Raw genomic sequence first — 16,911 nt, 5'->3', positions numbered from 1 at the left:
ACTGTGCTGCTGGGCCCCCCTCTTGTTCCTTTCTGGTACATTCCTAGAAGCTGGAGTGCTTGTCACGGAATGTGTTTCTCTGATACCAGTGTAAGTTTACAGGAAACCTGGATGTATTGCACCACCAGCTGATTTAACCCAGAAAATATGATTCCCTTCAGGGTGAACAGATTTCATCTGGTTGTAATTTGGTAGCAAACTGACCCATCTCTAGTATAAGGAAATAAAATATGCATGTGTTGCCAACAAGTGGATATAATTCCAGTGTTGAAGTGTGGACACTCTGGATAATTTCACATTGAATCAAACTGATCTCAGGCTAAACTGATGGAAGGCTCAGCATTGCAGTTCTGGAATACTGTATTTGAAATGTTCCCGGGGGGATATTTAATTCCAATACAGATTATAACAGAAGACCAAACAAAAAATGCTGTTATAATTAAAGCACTGACTAAGGATCAGGAATGTATGGGTTCAGTTCTTGGCTTTACTACAGACTGTGTGTGTGAAAAGAGGATAATCACTCAATAGCTCTGTGCCTCAGTTCCGCATCTGTAAAATAGGGATATTCCCTTTTTTCATCTTGTTTAATAAAATTGTAAGCTCTTTGCAGCAAGGACTCGCTGGCCTAAGAATCAGTGGGAGGTAGGTGTCCAAATACCTTTGAGGATCTGGATCTCTCTTACTATGTGTATATAAAATACTCAGAACAATGGGATCTGGATCTTCGTTGGCACCTGTAGGTGCTACATTCATAAATAATAGTTTTGCCATCTTCATTTTGATATTATTCTCCCTATGTAGTTCAGACATTATCTCCAGCAAGTTCTTGGAATGTACTGGAGACATTTTTTTTTAATTTCAGAAGGTGAGAAAGCTATTGGAGGGAAGCAGTTCTAGATTTGATTTTAACAAGTAGGAAGGAATTGATTGAGAATTTGAAAGTGGAAGGCAACTTGGATGAAAGTGATCATGCAATGATAGAGTTAATGATCCTAAGGAATGGTAGGAGGGAAAAAAGCAAAATAAATCAATGAATTTCAAGAAGGCAGACTTTAATAAACTCAGGGAATTGTTAGGGAAGGTCCCATGGGAAGCAAGTCTCTTGGGCTACGTCTACACTGCAGTGCTATTTCAGGATACCAGAGGTATCCCAAAATAGCTATTCTGCGTCTTTTGAGCATACCTGTTATTTCAAAATATAACAGGCTTACTATTATGGCATCCCTCTAAACCTCATTCCACAAGGAGTAAGGGACGTTTCGGAATAGCGATTTATTTTGAAATAACTGCTGAGTAGACAGCACTACATTTTGAAATAAGCTATTTCAAAGTTGACTCAAAATAAGCTATGCAATTTGCATAGCTCAAATTGCATAGATTATTTCGAGCTATGAGTGCAGTATTGACACACCTTAAGAGGAAAAAAAAATTGGAGAGTTGGCAGTTTTTCAAAGGGACATTATTAAGGGTGCAAAAGCAAACTTTCCTACAACACAGGAAAGATAAGAAGTACGGAAGAGACCACGCTGGTTTAACCAGGAGATCATGAGTGATATGAAAATCAAAAAGGAGTCCCACAAGAAGAAGAAACTAGATCAAGTTATAAAGGATGAATACAGACAACAAAACTATGTATGGGGCAAAATTAGAAAGGCATAGGCTCAAAATGAACTCAAACTAGCTAGTGACATAAAGGGTAACAAGAAAATATTCTACAAATGTTTTAGAAGGGGAAGGACAGGTTGGAACCACTACTCAGTAAAGAGGGGAAAACAATAACAAAAATGTGGAAATGGCAGAGGTACTTAATGGCTTCATTTTGGTTGTCGCTAAGATGGCTGGTGGTGATTGTACACCTAGCATTGTGATTGCTGGTGAAAATAAGGTAGGTTCCGGAGTTAAAAAAAATTAGAAAAAGAATAAATTAACAATTACTTGTACAAGCTAGATGTCTTCAAGTTCCCAAGGCCTGATGAAATGCATCCTAGAATACTCAAAGGAGCTGATTGAGGAGATATCTGAGCCATTAGCCATGACTTTTCAAAGATAATACAAGACAGGAAAGATTCCAGAAGCCTGGAAAAAGCCCACCTATAAAAAGGGAAATAAGGACAACCCAGGAAATACAGGCCAGTCATTTTCACTTTTGTAACAGGAAAGATCATGGCACAAATAATTAAGGAATCCACTTGCAAACATCTAGAAGATAATGAGAGAAGAAACAGTCAACATGGATTTTTAAAGAACAAATCATGTCAAACTAACCTGATAGATTTCTTTGATGGCATAGCAAACCTTGTTGATAAGAGGAAGTAGTAGAAGTGGTCTACCTAGACATTAGAAAAGCTTTGGATTCAATCTCAAATGTCTTTCTCATTAATAAACTAGTGAAATACAACGTAGAGTGGACTACTATATAGTGGGTGCATAACTGGTTGATTATTCCCAGAGAGTAATTATCATGGCTCGACAAACCGCGGCGAAATCCACTTGCCAGCCCCACACCATGCATGCGCCAGACCCGCACTGCGCATGTGTGCACCGCCAGTGAACAGGGCGACCGGCTAAAATCTACTCGCCACAGGCGAGTAGATAAAAAGGTTTGTCGAGCCCTAATAATTATCAATAGTTCACAGTCATTATGGAAGGACATAATGAGTGGGGTCCCACAGAGCTTGGTAATGGGTCTGGTTCTGTTCACTATCATCATCAACGATTTATATAATTACATATAGAATATTCGTATAAATTTTGTGGAAGATCCCAAGCTGGGAGGGGTTGCAAGTGCTTTGGAGGATAGGATTATAATTCAAAATGATCTTGACAAACTGGACAAATGGTCTCAGGTAAATAGGATGAAATTCCATAAGGACAAATGCAAAGTACTCCACTTGGGAAGGAAAAATCAACTGCACACATGCAAAATGGGAAATGACTAGGGTTGCCAGGTGTCCGGTTTTGAACCAGACAGTTCAGTATTTGAGCGTTCTGTTCGGGAAACAAATTGAGAAAATATAAATGGCCGGTATTTTCTAAATAAGATGTAATGTAGATTGTGATGTAATGTCAAGTGTGTCCAGTATTTTTGCTGAAACCATTTGGCAACCCTAATGACTGCCTAGGAAGGAGTACCGTATTTTCCGGCGTATAGGGCGACTGGGTGTATAAGACGACCCCCTATCTTTTTAATTAAAAGATAGGGTTTCATCTTATACCCCAGCGCCCCTCCGCCTCCTTTGCTCCCGGTGTCCCTGGTCTGCTGGAGATGGTCCCCAGCAGACCAGAGGCACCGGGAGCAAAGCCGCCAGGAGCGCCTGGGCTGCCCCCCCCCCCCCCCGCCGGAGCCCCTCCGAGGCTTTGAAAGCCTCGGGGGAAGCCGGCGGGGGGGCATCCCAGGCGCGCATGGGCTGCCCCCCCGCCGGAGCCCCTCCGCGGCTTTGAAAGCCTCGGGGGAAGCCGGCGGCGGGGCATCCCAGGCGCGCATGGGCTGCCCCCCCGCCGGAGCCCCTCCGCGGCTTTGAAAGCCTCGGGGGAAGCCGGCGGCGGGGCATCCCAGGCGCGCATGGGCTGCCCCCCCGCCGGAGCCCCTCCGCGCCACCGCGGAGGGGCTCCGGCAGGGGGGCAGCCCATGCGCGCCTGGGATGCCCCGCCGCCGGCTTCCCCCGAGGCTTTCAAAGCCGCGGAGGGGCTCCGACGGGGGGGCAGCCCATGCGCGCCTGGGATGCCCCGCCGCCGGCTTCCCCCGAGGCTTTCAAAGCCGCGGAGGGGCTCCGTCGGGGGGGCAGCCCATGCGCGCCTGGGATGCCCCGCCGCCGGCTTCCCCCGAGGCTTTCAAAGCCGCGGAGGGGCTCCGGCGGGGGGGCAGCCCATGCGCGCCTGGGATGCCCCGCCGCCGGCTTCCCCCGAGGCTTTCAAAGCCGCGGAGGGGCTCCGACGGGGGGGCAGCCCATGCGCGCCTGGGATGCCCCGCCGCCGGCTTCCCCCGAGGCTTTCAAAGCCGCGGAGGGGCTCCGGCGGGGGGGCAGCCCATGCGCGCCTGGGATGCCCCGCCGCCGGCTTCCCCCGAGGCTTTCAAAGCCGCGGAGGGGCTCCGGGGGGGGGGGGGCAGCCCATGCGCGCCTGGGATGCCCCGCCGCCGGCTTCCCCCGAGGCTTTCAAAGCCGCGGAGGGGCTCCGACGGGGGGGCAGCCCATGCGCGCCTGGGATGCCCCGCCGCCGGCTTCCCCCGAGGCTTTCAAAGCCGCGGAGGGGCTCCGACGGGGGGGCAGCCCATGCGCGCCTGGGATGCCCCGCCGCCGGCTTCCCCCGAGGCTTTCAAAGCCGCGGAGGGGCTCCGACGGGGGGGCAGCCCATGCGCGCCTGGGATGCCCCGCCGCCGGCTTCCCCCGAGGCTTTCAAAGCCGCGGAGGGGCTCCGGCGGGGGGGCAGCCCATGCGCGCCTGGGATGCCCCGCCGCCGGCTTCCCCCGAGGCTTTCAAAGCCGCGGAGGGGCTCCGGGGGGGGGGGGGCAGCCCATGCGCGCCTGGGATGCCCCCCCGCCGGCTTCCCCCGAGGCTTTCAAAGCCGCGGAGGGGCTCCGGCGGCGGTGCATCCGGCGTACAAGACGACCCCCGATTTTGGGGGGATGTTTTTTAACATCAGAGGTCGTCTTGTACGCCGGAATATACGGTATTGCAGAAAGGGATCTAGAAGTCATAGTGGACCGCAAACTAACTACAAGTGAACAGTTTGACACTGCTGCAAAAAAAGCAAACCTCATTCCAGTATGTAAAAACAGAAGTGATATAAGCCAGTGTTTCTCATCCTTTTTTATAAAGTACCCCTTCACAAAAAATATATATATATAAGTACCCCCAGTACCTACAGTTTTCAGACACACAATTTTTTTCTACCATTGCAACACCTTTGTTTAAACAACTTCATCGTAGCAGGGTGGGCGCTGAAATTTGTGGGTCTAAAAAGTACAAAAATAATAAAACGCAATAAAACTTAAAACAAAAATTCAGTTTTCTCCAAATTTCAATTGTGTTGACATATCCCCCACACTTCTCTTGAGTACCCCTAAGGGTACTCGTACCACTGGTTGAGAAACACTGATATAAACAAGACACAAGCAGCAAGATTTCCACTCTACTCTACACTGATTAGGCCTCAGATGGAGTGCTTAAGTTTACTTCCCTAAGTAGTCACATTGATTTCAATGGGAGTAGTCCCCACAGTATAGTTAAGCATGAGTAAGCATGAGACTGGGATGTGGGGGTGCAGGAGTCTTAGCTGGTGTGTATAATGGGCACAGAGTTGGAGTGTGGGGGTGCAGGGATGTTATGGCAGGGGCTGGGGTTGTGGGGGGTGCAGGAGTCCAGGTTGGGATGTATAAGGGGCTGAGGACAGGGGGTTGAGGTGTATGATGGGCTAAGGGAACAGGGTTGGGGCTTGGGGGGGTGCAGGGGTGTTATGGCAGGGAGCTGGGGATGCGAGGGTGTTTTGTGGCATCAGGTCTAATACAAATTATACATATTAGATGGGGATGGGGCCGGGGGGGGAAATCAATGCGCAAAAGCTTTCCCAAATTTAAAACGGCCAGATTTAACCTGAACTACCCCAAATTTCCAGCAGGCATCTGGAAAAATTCCCAGGCACAGAGCGGCTCCACTGCTGAATTCAATGATCCTTTAGCAATATATTTTTCAGTAGTCACTTTGATTTGTAAACCGGGACCCAGAGCTACTTATCCATCAGTCTCCTCTCAGAGTTGCTTGAGAACGGCCAAGTATTATTATTTATTATTATTATTATTATTTATTATCATCTCTGTGGCATTTCAGACGTGGGTTGAAAGTCGGCGGGGGGACTTTGGGCTGGCTGCCCCCAGGAGGCGGTAGCCTCTTCTGGAAAAACGACCTACGTCTGAGTGGGAGGATCCTGGCTTAGCAACAGAGTCGGGGGGTGTCTGTAGTGGAAGGAGGGAGGAGATAAAGCGGAGAAACAGCCTAGCACCTCGCCAGTCAGCGGAAGTCCCAAAGGAAAACAGAGAGGACCACCCTCTACAAGAGCTGCGGCGCTTTTGCTCGCTCTGATTTAACAGGCCCCGTCTGGCAGGCAGCTCTGCCCACCGACCTCTGCCGCCATGGGAGTGGAAGGCTGCACCAAGTGCATCAAATACCTGCTCTTCGTCTTCAATTTTGTCTTTTGGGTGAGTGCGCTTCTTCCCCCCTGGTCTCGCGGCGCTGCAGGGGGCGGCGTGGTGTCTCCTGCGATGCGTGGGGGGCTGTGTTGTGTTTTCTCCTCCTGGCTGGGGGGGGGGGGGGGAAGATTCCCTCCCCCAAACAATGCAGCGGGCTCAGCATGGAGCGGCGACTTGGCTTTGCTTGGTGTGAGCTGGAGGCGCAAAACCTCCTGCCCCGAACCGCTACGAGCGATGAGGGAGCTGCAGAGGGCTTGGAAGATGGAGGAGGCTTAGCCCAGGAAAAATGGTTGTTGCATTGGAAACACACAAGGGCCTGAGCCGTGAGCTCTTCCTATCCTGCTAAGGAACCGTTCAGAATTGGGTTTTTTTTTAAAAAAAAAAATATCCCCGTAAATCTAGAGGTGGGTTTTAACGGGCTGTTACATTCGGAAGGCTTTCGTTGATTGATCCAGGGTTAAAATGCACCGACGCCCTCCAGAGTTAGTAAACCACCTGTAAACTGAATTGGTAGACGCTTGGGAGGCATGGAGGAGCTCTGTTTATCTCTGCTGAGTGGAGAAGGTGTGGGTACTAAGTCTGGTGCGTAGTTACATAACATCTGAGGGTGTTTCGCTCGTGGGAATGAGTTATAACTACATCTGCAGACCGATTTGTCTTCTGGCGTTCTAGTAGATGGGCACTAAATAATCACTAAAGCGTGCAAACCCGTGATTAGAGGCTGGAAACTGGAGTCAGACCTGTTTCTCCCCCCCCCCTTTCCTTTCCTTTCCTTTTTTTTAAAGGGGGGGAACCTCTTCTATAAAGATTTTTTATCTGTGTAATTAGTTTTGATGCCAAATGTTCTAATATGTAGAGTGAAGTTGGCTCTAAAAAACAAATTAGCTCAAAATGAGGAGACACGTAAACCTGATTTTAAAAAAATCTATCTAGTGCTCCTCCTCTTCTGGTATTGCGAACAGGGAATCCGGACAGAGTGGGGGAGGATGTTTCCCAGCCTTGAGATATGAATGGGAAACTGTTGCTGTGAGATTAAGACTGAGAGTTAGGGTTGGTTGCTTGGGAAAGGGCTGCTACGGGTAGGAAGGAGAGAGTTAAAAGCCAGTTAGTTGTTTATAAGCTAGACAAATTAGGACGAGCTACATAGAAGGGCGATCTACACCCCTCCCATCGTCTCGCACTCTCTCCCTGCTTGGAGAATTTTGCAGGGACCACACCCCGAATCTCGGGAAAATCTTTGCCTGAGTTTCCACGGCTCTAGATTTTAGAAGAGATCCGGTTTTGGTTGTTTTTAAGTAACGGTCTGAAGAACTTGAGCCCTGTTGTTTTTCATGTTATTTGAGAAGTAAATCTTACCCTGTACATAGCAAGAGGGGTTTTCTAGTAGTTGCCTGCAATGAATAGTTAATCAGCTCTACACCACTGTGTTAATTGAACAATAGGTTGCATAGGCCTGTCTGTGTAATAAGGTCAACATGTTTGTCCCAGTTATGAGCCCCCCCCCCCCAGGGTTTTTTTGTGGGTGAAGGGCTGTGTTCTTTGTTCTGTTTGGCTATTTATTTCTCATGCCTTTTCCTTCCTGAGTTGGAGCTGATGTGTCCAGTTATTGCTGGACATGTTAGGGTCAGTCAGTGATGCTTTGGTGCTAGGATGACCAGGGCTGTCTCAGATGATTGGTGGTTCTTGCAGCTTTTTTACAGCCTGTGCAGTAGTGGAACACCACCTCCCTGCCCTGCTTTTGCTGGCAGGAAAGGATACATCCGTTTTCACCCTACTTTTAAACTGAGTTGACCGCATATATTTCCATTGATCGGACCCCACCACTGAGCAGCACCATCTCAGAGAGGCAGTTTAGACTAGAGGGAGACACTGCTGGGAACTCCTTTTCATTCCCATGAAATTCTGGTTCCCTGGGAATCCCTGGCTCCGCTGACAGCTAGAAAATGCAGTGCCTGGAACTGTGAAATGAAGCGTTCACTGAGGGTGAAGTCTGAAGTTTTTAAAAAATATTATTTTGAAACACCCATTTCTTCTTGGTTGTGTGAACTGACAGCACTTGTTCAAGATAATCTGTTTATATGATTCCATCCCCATCCCACCCCAGCTAGTGAAAGATGATTATCTACAAATGTCTTCTTTTCTGGTTTGCTGGTCATAGACACAGGAAACACTGCTTTAACCGATAACTGATTGTGTTTTCTGGGGATTTCCTATTTATTTGCTTCCCTGGGCTCCAGCTCTCCTCTCCTCAGTAAGTTGGCAGCACTTTTAACTTGGGCCATACTGCCAAGCATGCCTAATCTGCAAGTAGCTATACTGGCAAAGCTGTACTTATAGCAGTATAATGTATTCCACACACCTACAGTCCCATCCCCCCCCCAACACACACACAGTACCAGTAAAAAATAAAAAAAAGTCTAAGGGGTAGCTGTGTTAGTCTGTAATTTAAAAAAAATTCCCACGTCCAGCCCTTTTAATTAGCTTCATAATTGTCCAATAATGTCTGATGATGTCTTCATAATAGTCTGATAATTGTCCGGTACTTCTTTTGCATTTATATATACACCTTGGATTCTGTTATTTCCACTCCAACTCATCTGATGAGCTGAGCTCATAATCCTATATGTTTTTGTTAGTCTCTAAGGTGCCATAGGACTACTTATTGTACCAGTCAAAGCACAATTTTGTTAGTATAATGACATCTGTAATAGGGGCTGGCATAGCTGTGTCTGTCTGGGACCATGCCACTGATTGATGACTAATGCCAGCAGAAGTCTGTAGTGTAGATGTGATCTCATTTTGCAGTGCTGTGAACTTCTCTGGCACCTTTCCTCAGAAGATCTTGAATATTTACAAGCATGGATGGCTTAATCAACATGGCTCTGGCCATGAAAGCATCAGTTCCATTTTACAGATAGGTAAAGTGACACCCAAGGGCATCCAGAGAGCAAGTTTTCAATCTGGGAGTGGAACTTCAGACTTTTTGCTGTTCCAACTGCTGGACCACATGTCTGCCCTCTGTTATCCTTTCCCATGTATTCAGTACTACTGTCTGGACACACTGGCATCTCCTTAATTCCCCTTTAAAGTAAGTTCAACTGCAACCCACCCTTGTTGCACTGCATGTTCTCCAATGTAATAGCTCCCTATGAAATCATAACCAGAACGTAGACACTTCATCTCTGGTGTACATTCATGTTTAAAAATGAGCCTCATGCAATATTTCCAACAGTCTCATTATAACAAGATTGTAGAAAATTAGCATCTTCATCTAAGCACCATATTTTGGAGTCACTGCTCTTTCCTTCTTTGTTCCTTCCCAGTTACCTAGTTCATCAAGGAGCTTTTTCTTTTCTTTGTCCTAGTTTCCTGGCTTAGTTGTGGGTTTTTTTGTGTGTTGGTTTTTTTTTGACTGGGGGGGAAGTTGTTCTTTGTGGCGACGCTAAGCTCCAGCAGGAAGGATGTACAGCAACTATATGAACAACATGCAGTTGCAGAGCAAACCTGCCTGTTCACATCCACCCTGGTCTGTCTCATAGGAAATGACTGTTTTCCTAATTGTGTCAATGTTGCTTTTTCGTAGAGACTAGTGCACTCTCTTTTCTCTCTTTTGAAAATGTCCTTAATGAAGAGACCCTTTCCTGCGTCTGTCAAGAGAGGGACAGAGCCTCCTCCCCCCTCTGCCTTCCTTTCCAATAGAGCTATTTTATTTGACACTGGGAGGAGGAGGAGGTGGTCAAGGACTGGTAGAGCTGGAGTTGTGCTCTAAGTTCATTAGAAGGGCTGTTTAATAGTGGCATTTTGCACCTACTATTAAAAGCCATGGCCCATGTTTCCAGAAGTGACTAGTGTGTTTTGGCTGCCTAGCTCGAGAGATCCTGATTGCTCCTTCTTCAGAGAAGGAATAGAAGTGCCTCCTATTTGTTCCATGAATAATGGAATGTTCAGACTGTCAGAAATGGTCCTGAGAGGCATTGAACTCCCCAAAATACAGGATGTCTAGTCTTAGTGCTGGAATCTCCACCAGGAAGAGAACACTCTAAAGAGGCAAAGCAAACGTACCTACAGGCGTGTCAGCAACACACAGTGGCAATTATTCTGCTGATTTAAGGATTGGCACAAAGGACTCCCTTGTAAATCTGTTTTGGAACTGGGAGCAATAGCATGGGAACCTCATAGGTGGCAGAAGCTTCATCAAGTGAGCTGTTTCGAACCCAGCACAGATGACAGACTGCTTTGGCCCTGTTGAGCCTCCATCCATTGGTGCCATCCTTGTTCCCACTCAGGACTAAGAGTTGAGAACTATGCCCGCCCATCATTCTGAAGGTTTTGACTGGTACCTTTCCATGGGTAGTTGGTTGTGGTTGGGATCAGCACATAAGCTGTGTCTGTCTCCACTACTGACCCTCGTTATCAAGCAGTTTCATCCCAAATGATGCTTGCTTAGAGGCTCAGAAGCTGGGAGATGTCTTGGGGCAGTTGTGGGCAACCCTGCAGCCCAGTGAGGTCATAAGTGTGGCCCACGATACCACTGGTTTCAGTCCATGTAGTTTTTTTCCTATTGGTATGCAAGTGCAATTAGCAAAACTGCCTTATCCCAGGGGACTGTCTTGGTTACAACAACCTTGCAGCCCACTGAGTTGGAGGGCCACTCACGTGGCCCATTCACTAGCCTGAGTTGCCCACTGCTATCTTAAGGTATCTCTACACAGCTAGGAACATTCCCTTTCCCCCCCAGCCTTGCAGAAGCAAGTCTCAGCCCCATTTTACTGACACAGGCTTGCAGGGCTAAAAATAGCCATGTAGATGTTTGAACTGGAGCCTGGGCTGGGGAGGGTCTTGGAGCAGCTGGAGCCTAACCCTCTACCTGTCTATTTTTAGCCCATTGCCTCAGTCAGTTAAGCCATGCCTGAGACTCGCTGCTGTGGTGTGTGGCTTTTTATATTTTTATTTCCTGTACAGCTGTACTCTTGGGAGGGCATGACTAACGGTATCTTGTAGCTTTCATAACTGTGCTTTATTGGAACACGTATGCTTGATGTACTGTATTGGGGTTAGTGGGAAATCTTTAATTACCAGTTGAAATTAGAGCTTAGGAAGGAGATAGTGGTGTCTTAATGCAGTGGTCTCCAACTTTTTTACACTCAAGATCACTTTTTAAGTCTCAGAACAAGAGAAGATCTACTGCCCCACCCCTCCCCCAAAACCCCACTCCTAGTTTGAAGCCCCGCCCTCTCAATTCTCCTCCTCTCCATCACTTGCTATTCCCAGCCCTTATACACTCTACACTGTCACTTTTTTCCAATTCTTCTGTAGGAAGAGGTTTTTCCAACATTTAGCCTGTCTAGACTGGACCAATTGTCAGAAAAAACCCTTCTTTTGGCAGCCCCCTTATTCCTCGTGGAACAAGGAATATAGGGGTTACTGAAAAAGCATGTTTGCTCTTCCACTAAAAAAACCCGGTAGAATAAACACATCCCTGGATGCAGAAAAGTTTTTTCTGGGGTATCTCTGGAATCCTGGAAAAACTCCTGCAGTCTAGCTGTACCCTCACTGGGTTGAGACAGGATGTGAGGGCTCTGGGGTGGGAATGAGGGATTTGGGTGTGGGAAGGGGTGAGAGGCGCAAGCTCTGGGAGGAAATCTGGATGCAGGAGGAGGTGGAGAAGGGGACGCTGGCTCGGGATGGGGGCTCCAGGCTGGGGAGTGTTGGAGTCAGATGGAGGGTTGGGGTACTAAGCAAGCCACAGGCTTGTGGATAGGAGGGTGCAGGAATTTGGGTTGCGGTATGTGAGGGGCTCAGAGCAGGGGGTTCCAGCGTATGATAGGCTCAGATCTAGGATCTGGGGAGTACAGGAGTGTTATAACGCTGTGGCCAGATGGGGGCTTGGCCCCAATTGGGGGTTTGTTGACCAGGCTTCATTTTTAAATAAAAGACTTATGTCAAACACAAAAAGTTTCTGCATTGTCTTTATTTATGAGAAGGGCAGGGAACCTTTTTGGGTCAGGGGTCACTGACCCACAGAAAAGTCACTTGGGGCTACACAAGGGAGATGCAAAACAAAAACAAACAAACAAAAAAACCCACCTTCTCCAAAATCCCCCAAGCCTCACTAATGTATCCCCAACTGTGCTGGTGAGAGCAGGGGATGTGGTATTGGGAAAGGGTATTAGTGGCTGATGGGGCAGGGGACAGAGTGGCAGTGGGGGCAAGGGACAGGGTTCTGGGGTGCGGGCAGGGGGGAGGGTTCTGCAACAGGGGGCAGGGTGCCAGTGGAGGAGAGGGGACAGGGTTCCAGTGGGAGTAGGGAGTCCCCTGCACCTACTTCCTCCCAGGACTTCTCCCCCCTCGGAGCAGGGAAGCTCCAGCGGGTGCCTCCTCTGGGGCCAACTCCCCCTTCCTGCAGAGAAGAGTGCACCTAGGCTGAACACCATGACCAGTTGGCCAGGCAGCCCTCCTTTTTGCTCCAGCCCAGCTGCCCTGCACTCAGCTCGGGGAGGCTGTTCCGCGCTCCTGCTGATCTGGAAGCCCTTCCTCTTTGCTCCAGCCCAACTGGAGTGAGGCACAGTCTCCCACGTCTGAGCGCGGTTCAGGTGGGCTGGAGCACAGAGGAGCGGCTGGCCATGGTTTCCAGCCCAGGTGTACCACGTTCTACCTGGGCTGGAGCAGAGGAGAAGCCACCTGATCATCTGGAGTGCAGTGCAGCCTCTGCTTCTGCTGAACACCGTGGCCAGCTGACCAGGCAGCTTCCCCTCTGCTCTAGCCCAGCTGCACGGCGCTTAGCCCAAGGAGGCTGAGTCTGGCTCCAGCTGGGCTGGAGCAAAGAGAAAGGGCTTCCCAGCCAGCAGGAGAGCGGCGCAGCTTCCCCGGGCTGAGCGCAGGGCAACTGGGCTGGAGCAAAGAGGAGTGGCTGCCTGGCCAGCTGACCATGGTGCTCAGCCATGAGGCACCATGCTCCATGTGGGCTAGAGCAGAAGGAAAGTGGCCTGATCAGCTGGTGCGCGGCACAGCCTCCTCCATCAGGGCCAGCTGGCCAGGGTGTTTCAGCCCTCCTGACCCAACAGATCCCACCACAGCTACTCACCTATGTTGCTGCTCCATGAGTAGCTGCTCTGCAGACTGCCAATCCAAAATTAGTTGTGCGTAGGCGCGAAATCCAGAAGGAGCTAAAGATCTACTCATAGAGGCCCTGCGATCAACCGGTAGATTGCAATCTACCAGTTGGTGACCATGGTCTTAACGTAAGGTTTCTGTACGTTTCTGTTTGAAGTTCTGCCACTCAGTCTAAGTCACTATCCCCTTGCAGTGTCCATTCTCTGTGAGCACAGAGCTAGATTTTCAAATGACTTTGGTACCTATAATTGGGGCCAGATCGTCAGAGGTGCTCAGCACTCAATATGCTGCTCAACCTATGGAGTAGTTTTTAGGATCTGTTAAATTTTGGTGCCTCCCACAGTTTCTCAGGGCTAACAGCAGACTAGCTTGTTGGTATGCAGAGCTGCTTTGTTGTTGCCCTTGCCAGTTCTCCAGACTCACTTGCTTATCTGCACTGAATCCATGTTGTTGGCACAGAAGCGTGAGGGAGGACAACAATTTGGCAGAACTCTGGACTTTCATTGCATGTTAAAGGAAAGCTTGTTTCAAGGCTTAAGAAAGGAAGCAGTTTAAGCTTTAACTTCATTCACCAAACAAGAGGAAAAACCTCTGTCTCCGCCCCCATGTTTGTTCAGCTGTAGTGTAAATAAATGATGACCTCTCCTCCCCACCCCCACCTCTCAGCCTTCAGTACCTTTTGAACTCTTAATAAGGCAGCTATAATATGGAAGTGGATAGAGGGACTGTCTCTTTCTATCAACTTATTGGAGAGTGTCCTACCAAAAAGGTCTCCCCTCCCCTTTTTTTTCTTATTTTAAGTCCTTTAGCCTAAGACCTTATGTAGAAGCTATGAGGCCATGCTAACAGGTATGGCATAGTGGAAGTCTTCCTAATTTTGATGGATGGCTACATTAAATATTATACTAGCTTATATAAACACTAGAAAATGTACCCGACATTGCTTGAAGCTTTTATCTCAATTAACTATTGTTTTTCTTTTAAATGGTTATTCTGGGGTGGGGGTTCAGTATGCAGGCTGCCTTGAGGAGAAAGGACAACCCCAGCCCCCTCTCACGGCAGCAGTTTGGGTCTATGGTTGCTGCAGAAGGCACAACCAAGGGTAGACAGATGCACAAATTCACTCTGTGAACTATACAGTTGATAGCTGTCCCTTTCTCCACCCCAGTCCCCTGCTGGCCCAATGGGCTTATAGTTGTTCTGGGCCCCATCTCTGGCCCCCTGCCGTTCCCCTGTGATCATCATATATATAGTAGCCCAGTGTCTGAGAGTCTGTAACGCCGAAATGCTGGCTGTTCCCTCTGGGGGGGCGTTGTTGCCTGAAATGCTGGCTGTTCCCTCTGGGCGGCCCATGCTGCATGAGGAATGTGGGACCCAAACGGCTGCTTGCTCCCCCGTGGCAGCCTGGCTGAGTGGCACAGAAGGCAGCCAAGTGCCACGGCAGGAGAGGAAGGGGGGTGGGGCGGTGATGGGCGGCGTGACAGCGGCTCCAGGCCCCGCCTTCTGGCCATGAATGTCACCACCCTGCCCCCTTTTGCCTCCTGCTGTGGCACTCGGCTGACTTCTGCGCCGCTCAGCCAGGCCGCTGCATGGGAGCAAGTGGCGCAAGCAGCCGTTTGGGCTCCGCGCCCCCTATGCAGCATGGGGAGTGTTGAGCCCAAAAGGCCATTTGGACTCTGCGGTCCCCCGAGTGAGAGGCAGGAGGGGGAGGAGAGTTGAGAGAGAGGGAGGGGGGAGGCAGTGGGAGGAGAAGAGAGAGACACGGAGCGAGAGACTGAAAATCACGTCTTATGACAGGCTAACTGGCTAGTTCTACAATATAACTGTCCTTCCTACAAGACCCCTCCCCCCTTTCAATTTTAGGAGAAACAATCAAATTCCCAGCATATCCCCTTGTCCTGGAACCACCAAATCCTTACCTTGCTTTAAGAGAGAAGAGGAAGCTGCATACCAAATTTGTTCGTCCTAGCTCTTACCATTTAGGAGGTGTCTTGAACAAATGGACTCACAGAGGGGCGGATAGACAGACGCACATTTCAAAATATATACAGGCAGTCCCCGGGTTACATGGATCCGACTTACATCGGATCCCTACTTACAAACAGGGTGAGGCAACCCCGCACTAGCTGCTTCCCCCCAGCAGACCAGGGAGACGCAAAGCTAGCCCCCCCCCCCCCCCCCCAGCAGACCAGGGAGACGCGGAGCGGCTTTTCTCAGTAGACACCTCAGCTTGAGAATAAAGGACTGAGGGGAGTGAGGTGTGGGAGAATAAAACTGAGCTCTGGAGAAATGTTTGGCTAGAGTTTCCCCTACAATATGTACCAGTTCCAACTTACATACAAATTCAACTTAAGAACAAACCTACAGTCCCTATCTTGTACATAACCCTGGGGACTGCCTGTAGTAAAAAAGAAGATTTAATCTGCCATTTGCAGGGAGTGCGGCAACAATTTTTACATGAGGGGGAGCTGAGAGCCAACCTATAAAATCTCTTTACCGTGGAAATCACTTCAAGCCATGGGGTGGCTGCAGCATTCCTAGTTCTGGTACCTATGCATGTATACGTGGTCGAATGGCTATATATACCATTTACAGTTTGTAGGAAGGGTGAGTGAGGTTCTCTCTTTTTGTAGTTGATTGAGCTCTGTGGGTGAACACTTCTCACAGAATGACCATTCTGTATCTGATCTCTGTCGTCCTCTTCCAAGGAACCCTGACCAACACCTTCAAAAAATGAGCCTAGGAGCGACATTCATAACTCTGCAAGATAGCAAAAATCATGGACTCGCTGGAAACTTGCTAGTTGTATGTCTTGCTACAACAGTCCACTATCTCTTCCTCTTCTTTCTGCAGAGGGGTTTATTTTCCATTTTGATTGTTTTCTTTAAACATTCAGAAGCTTCACAGGGTAGCCAAGTTAGTCTGTACAGGATGAACTTAAAAAAGCAACAAAAGGCCTGGTAGCACTTTACAGACTAACAAAACATGTAGATGTATCAAGAGCTTTCGTGGGCACAGCCCACTTCTTCAGATGATCTGAGTTATGAGTTATGATGTGCAAACCCAACATTGTTAAGCATAAAGGAGTTAACACATTTCTTCCACTTCAATCTGGGGAAGATACTCTGAATCACAGCTAATTATGAAGAGGAGCTTTTTCCTTTTTTTTTCCCCAAGCCGTATTGGTCCAAGACAAGAGACTTTTCGCTCACAGTACACTATGTGTTTCATATCCTAGGACCAACATGGCTACAACAATATGGAAAACATTTGTAATTCGTATGTACCGTACATGTGGGTTCTCATCCCTTCTGAAATATGTAACTCCATAAGTGTCAGTGTATTCAGTTCTCACTGTCAGCTTCAGAAAGGACTTGAGAATCTGCAGCTCCTTTCCATTTAAAAAAAAAAAAAAGGACTATAGGTCTGAGAGGCATTTTCACCAGCTGGTGGTGGCCTGGCTTTTTTGGCAACGTGCTTGATGTTCCCAAGTGCTCCTTTAAATATGAAGTCATTTCAGCCCTATTCAGCACTGACAAAAGCCAGGGCAGTGCCGCTGAAGTTGATAGGAGTTGTGCCAAAATTCAGTCCTTATGAGCAGATGCAATTCT

General features: G+C 48.6%; 1 protein-coding gene across 1 annotated transcript in view; it reads left to right on the top strand.

Annotated features, from left to right (window-relative positions):
• Positions 1–5,926: 5,926 nt before the first annotated feature.
• CD81 (CD81 molecule) overlaps positions 5,927–16,911 on the top strand; it is a 77,631-nt gene continuing 66,646 nt past the window's right edge. Inside the window, exon 1 of the mRNA XM_006134911.3 lies at positions 5,927–6,196. Within this exon, the coding sequence (XP_006134973.1) occupies positions 6,131–6,196 (66 nt within the window). The 5' untranslated portion in view covers positions 5,927–6,130. The remainder of the gene's footprint in view (positions 6,197–16,911) is intronic.

The sequence above is a fragment of the Pelodiscus sinensis genome, chromosome 4 (genome assembly GCF_049634645.1).
Source record: "Pelodiscus sinensis isolate JC-2024 chromosome 4, ASM4963464v1, whole genome shotgun sequence".
Classification (NCBI taxonomy): Eukaryota; Metazoa; Chordata; order Testudines; family Trionychidae; genus Pelodiscus; species Pelodiscus sinensis.
Note: the sequence above shows the minus strand (reverse complement) of the source record. Positions and strands in the feature narration are given on the sequence as shown.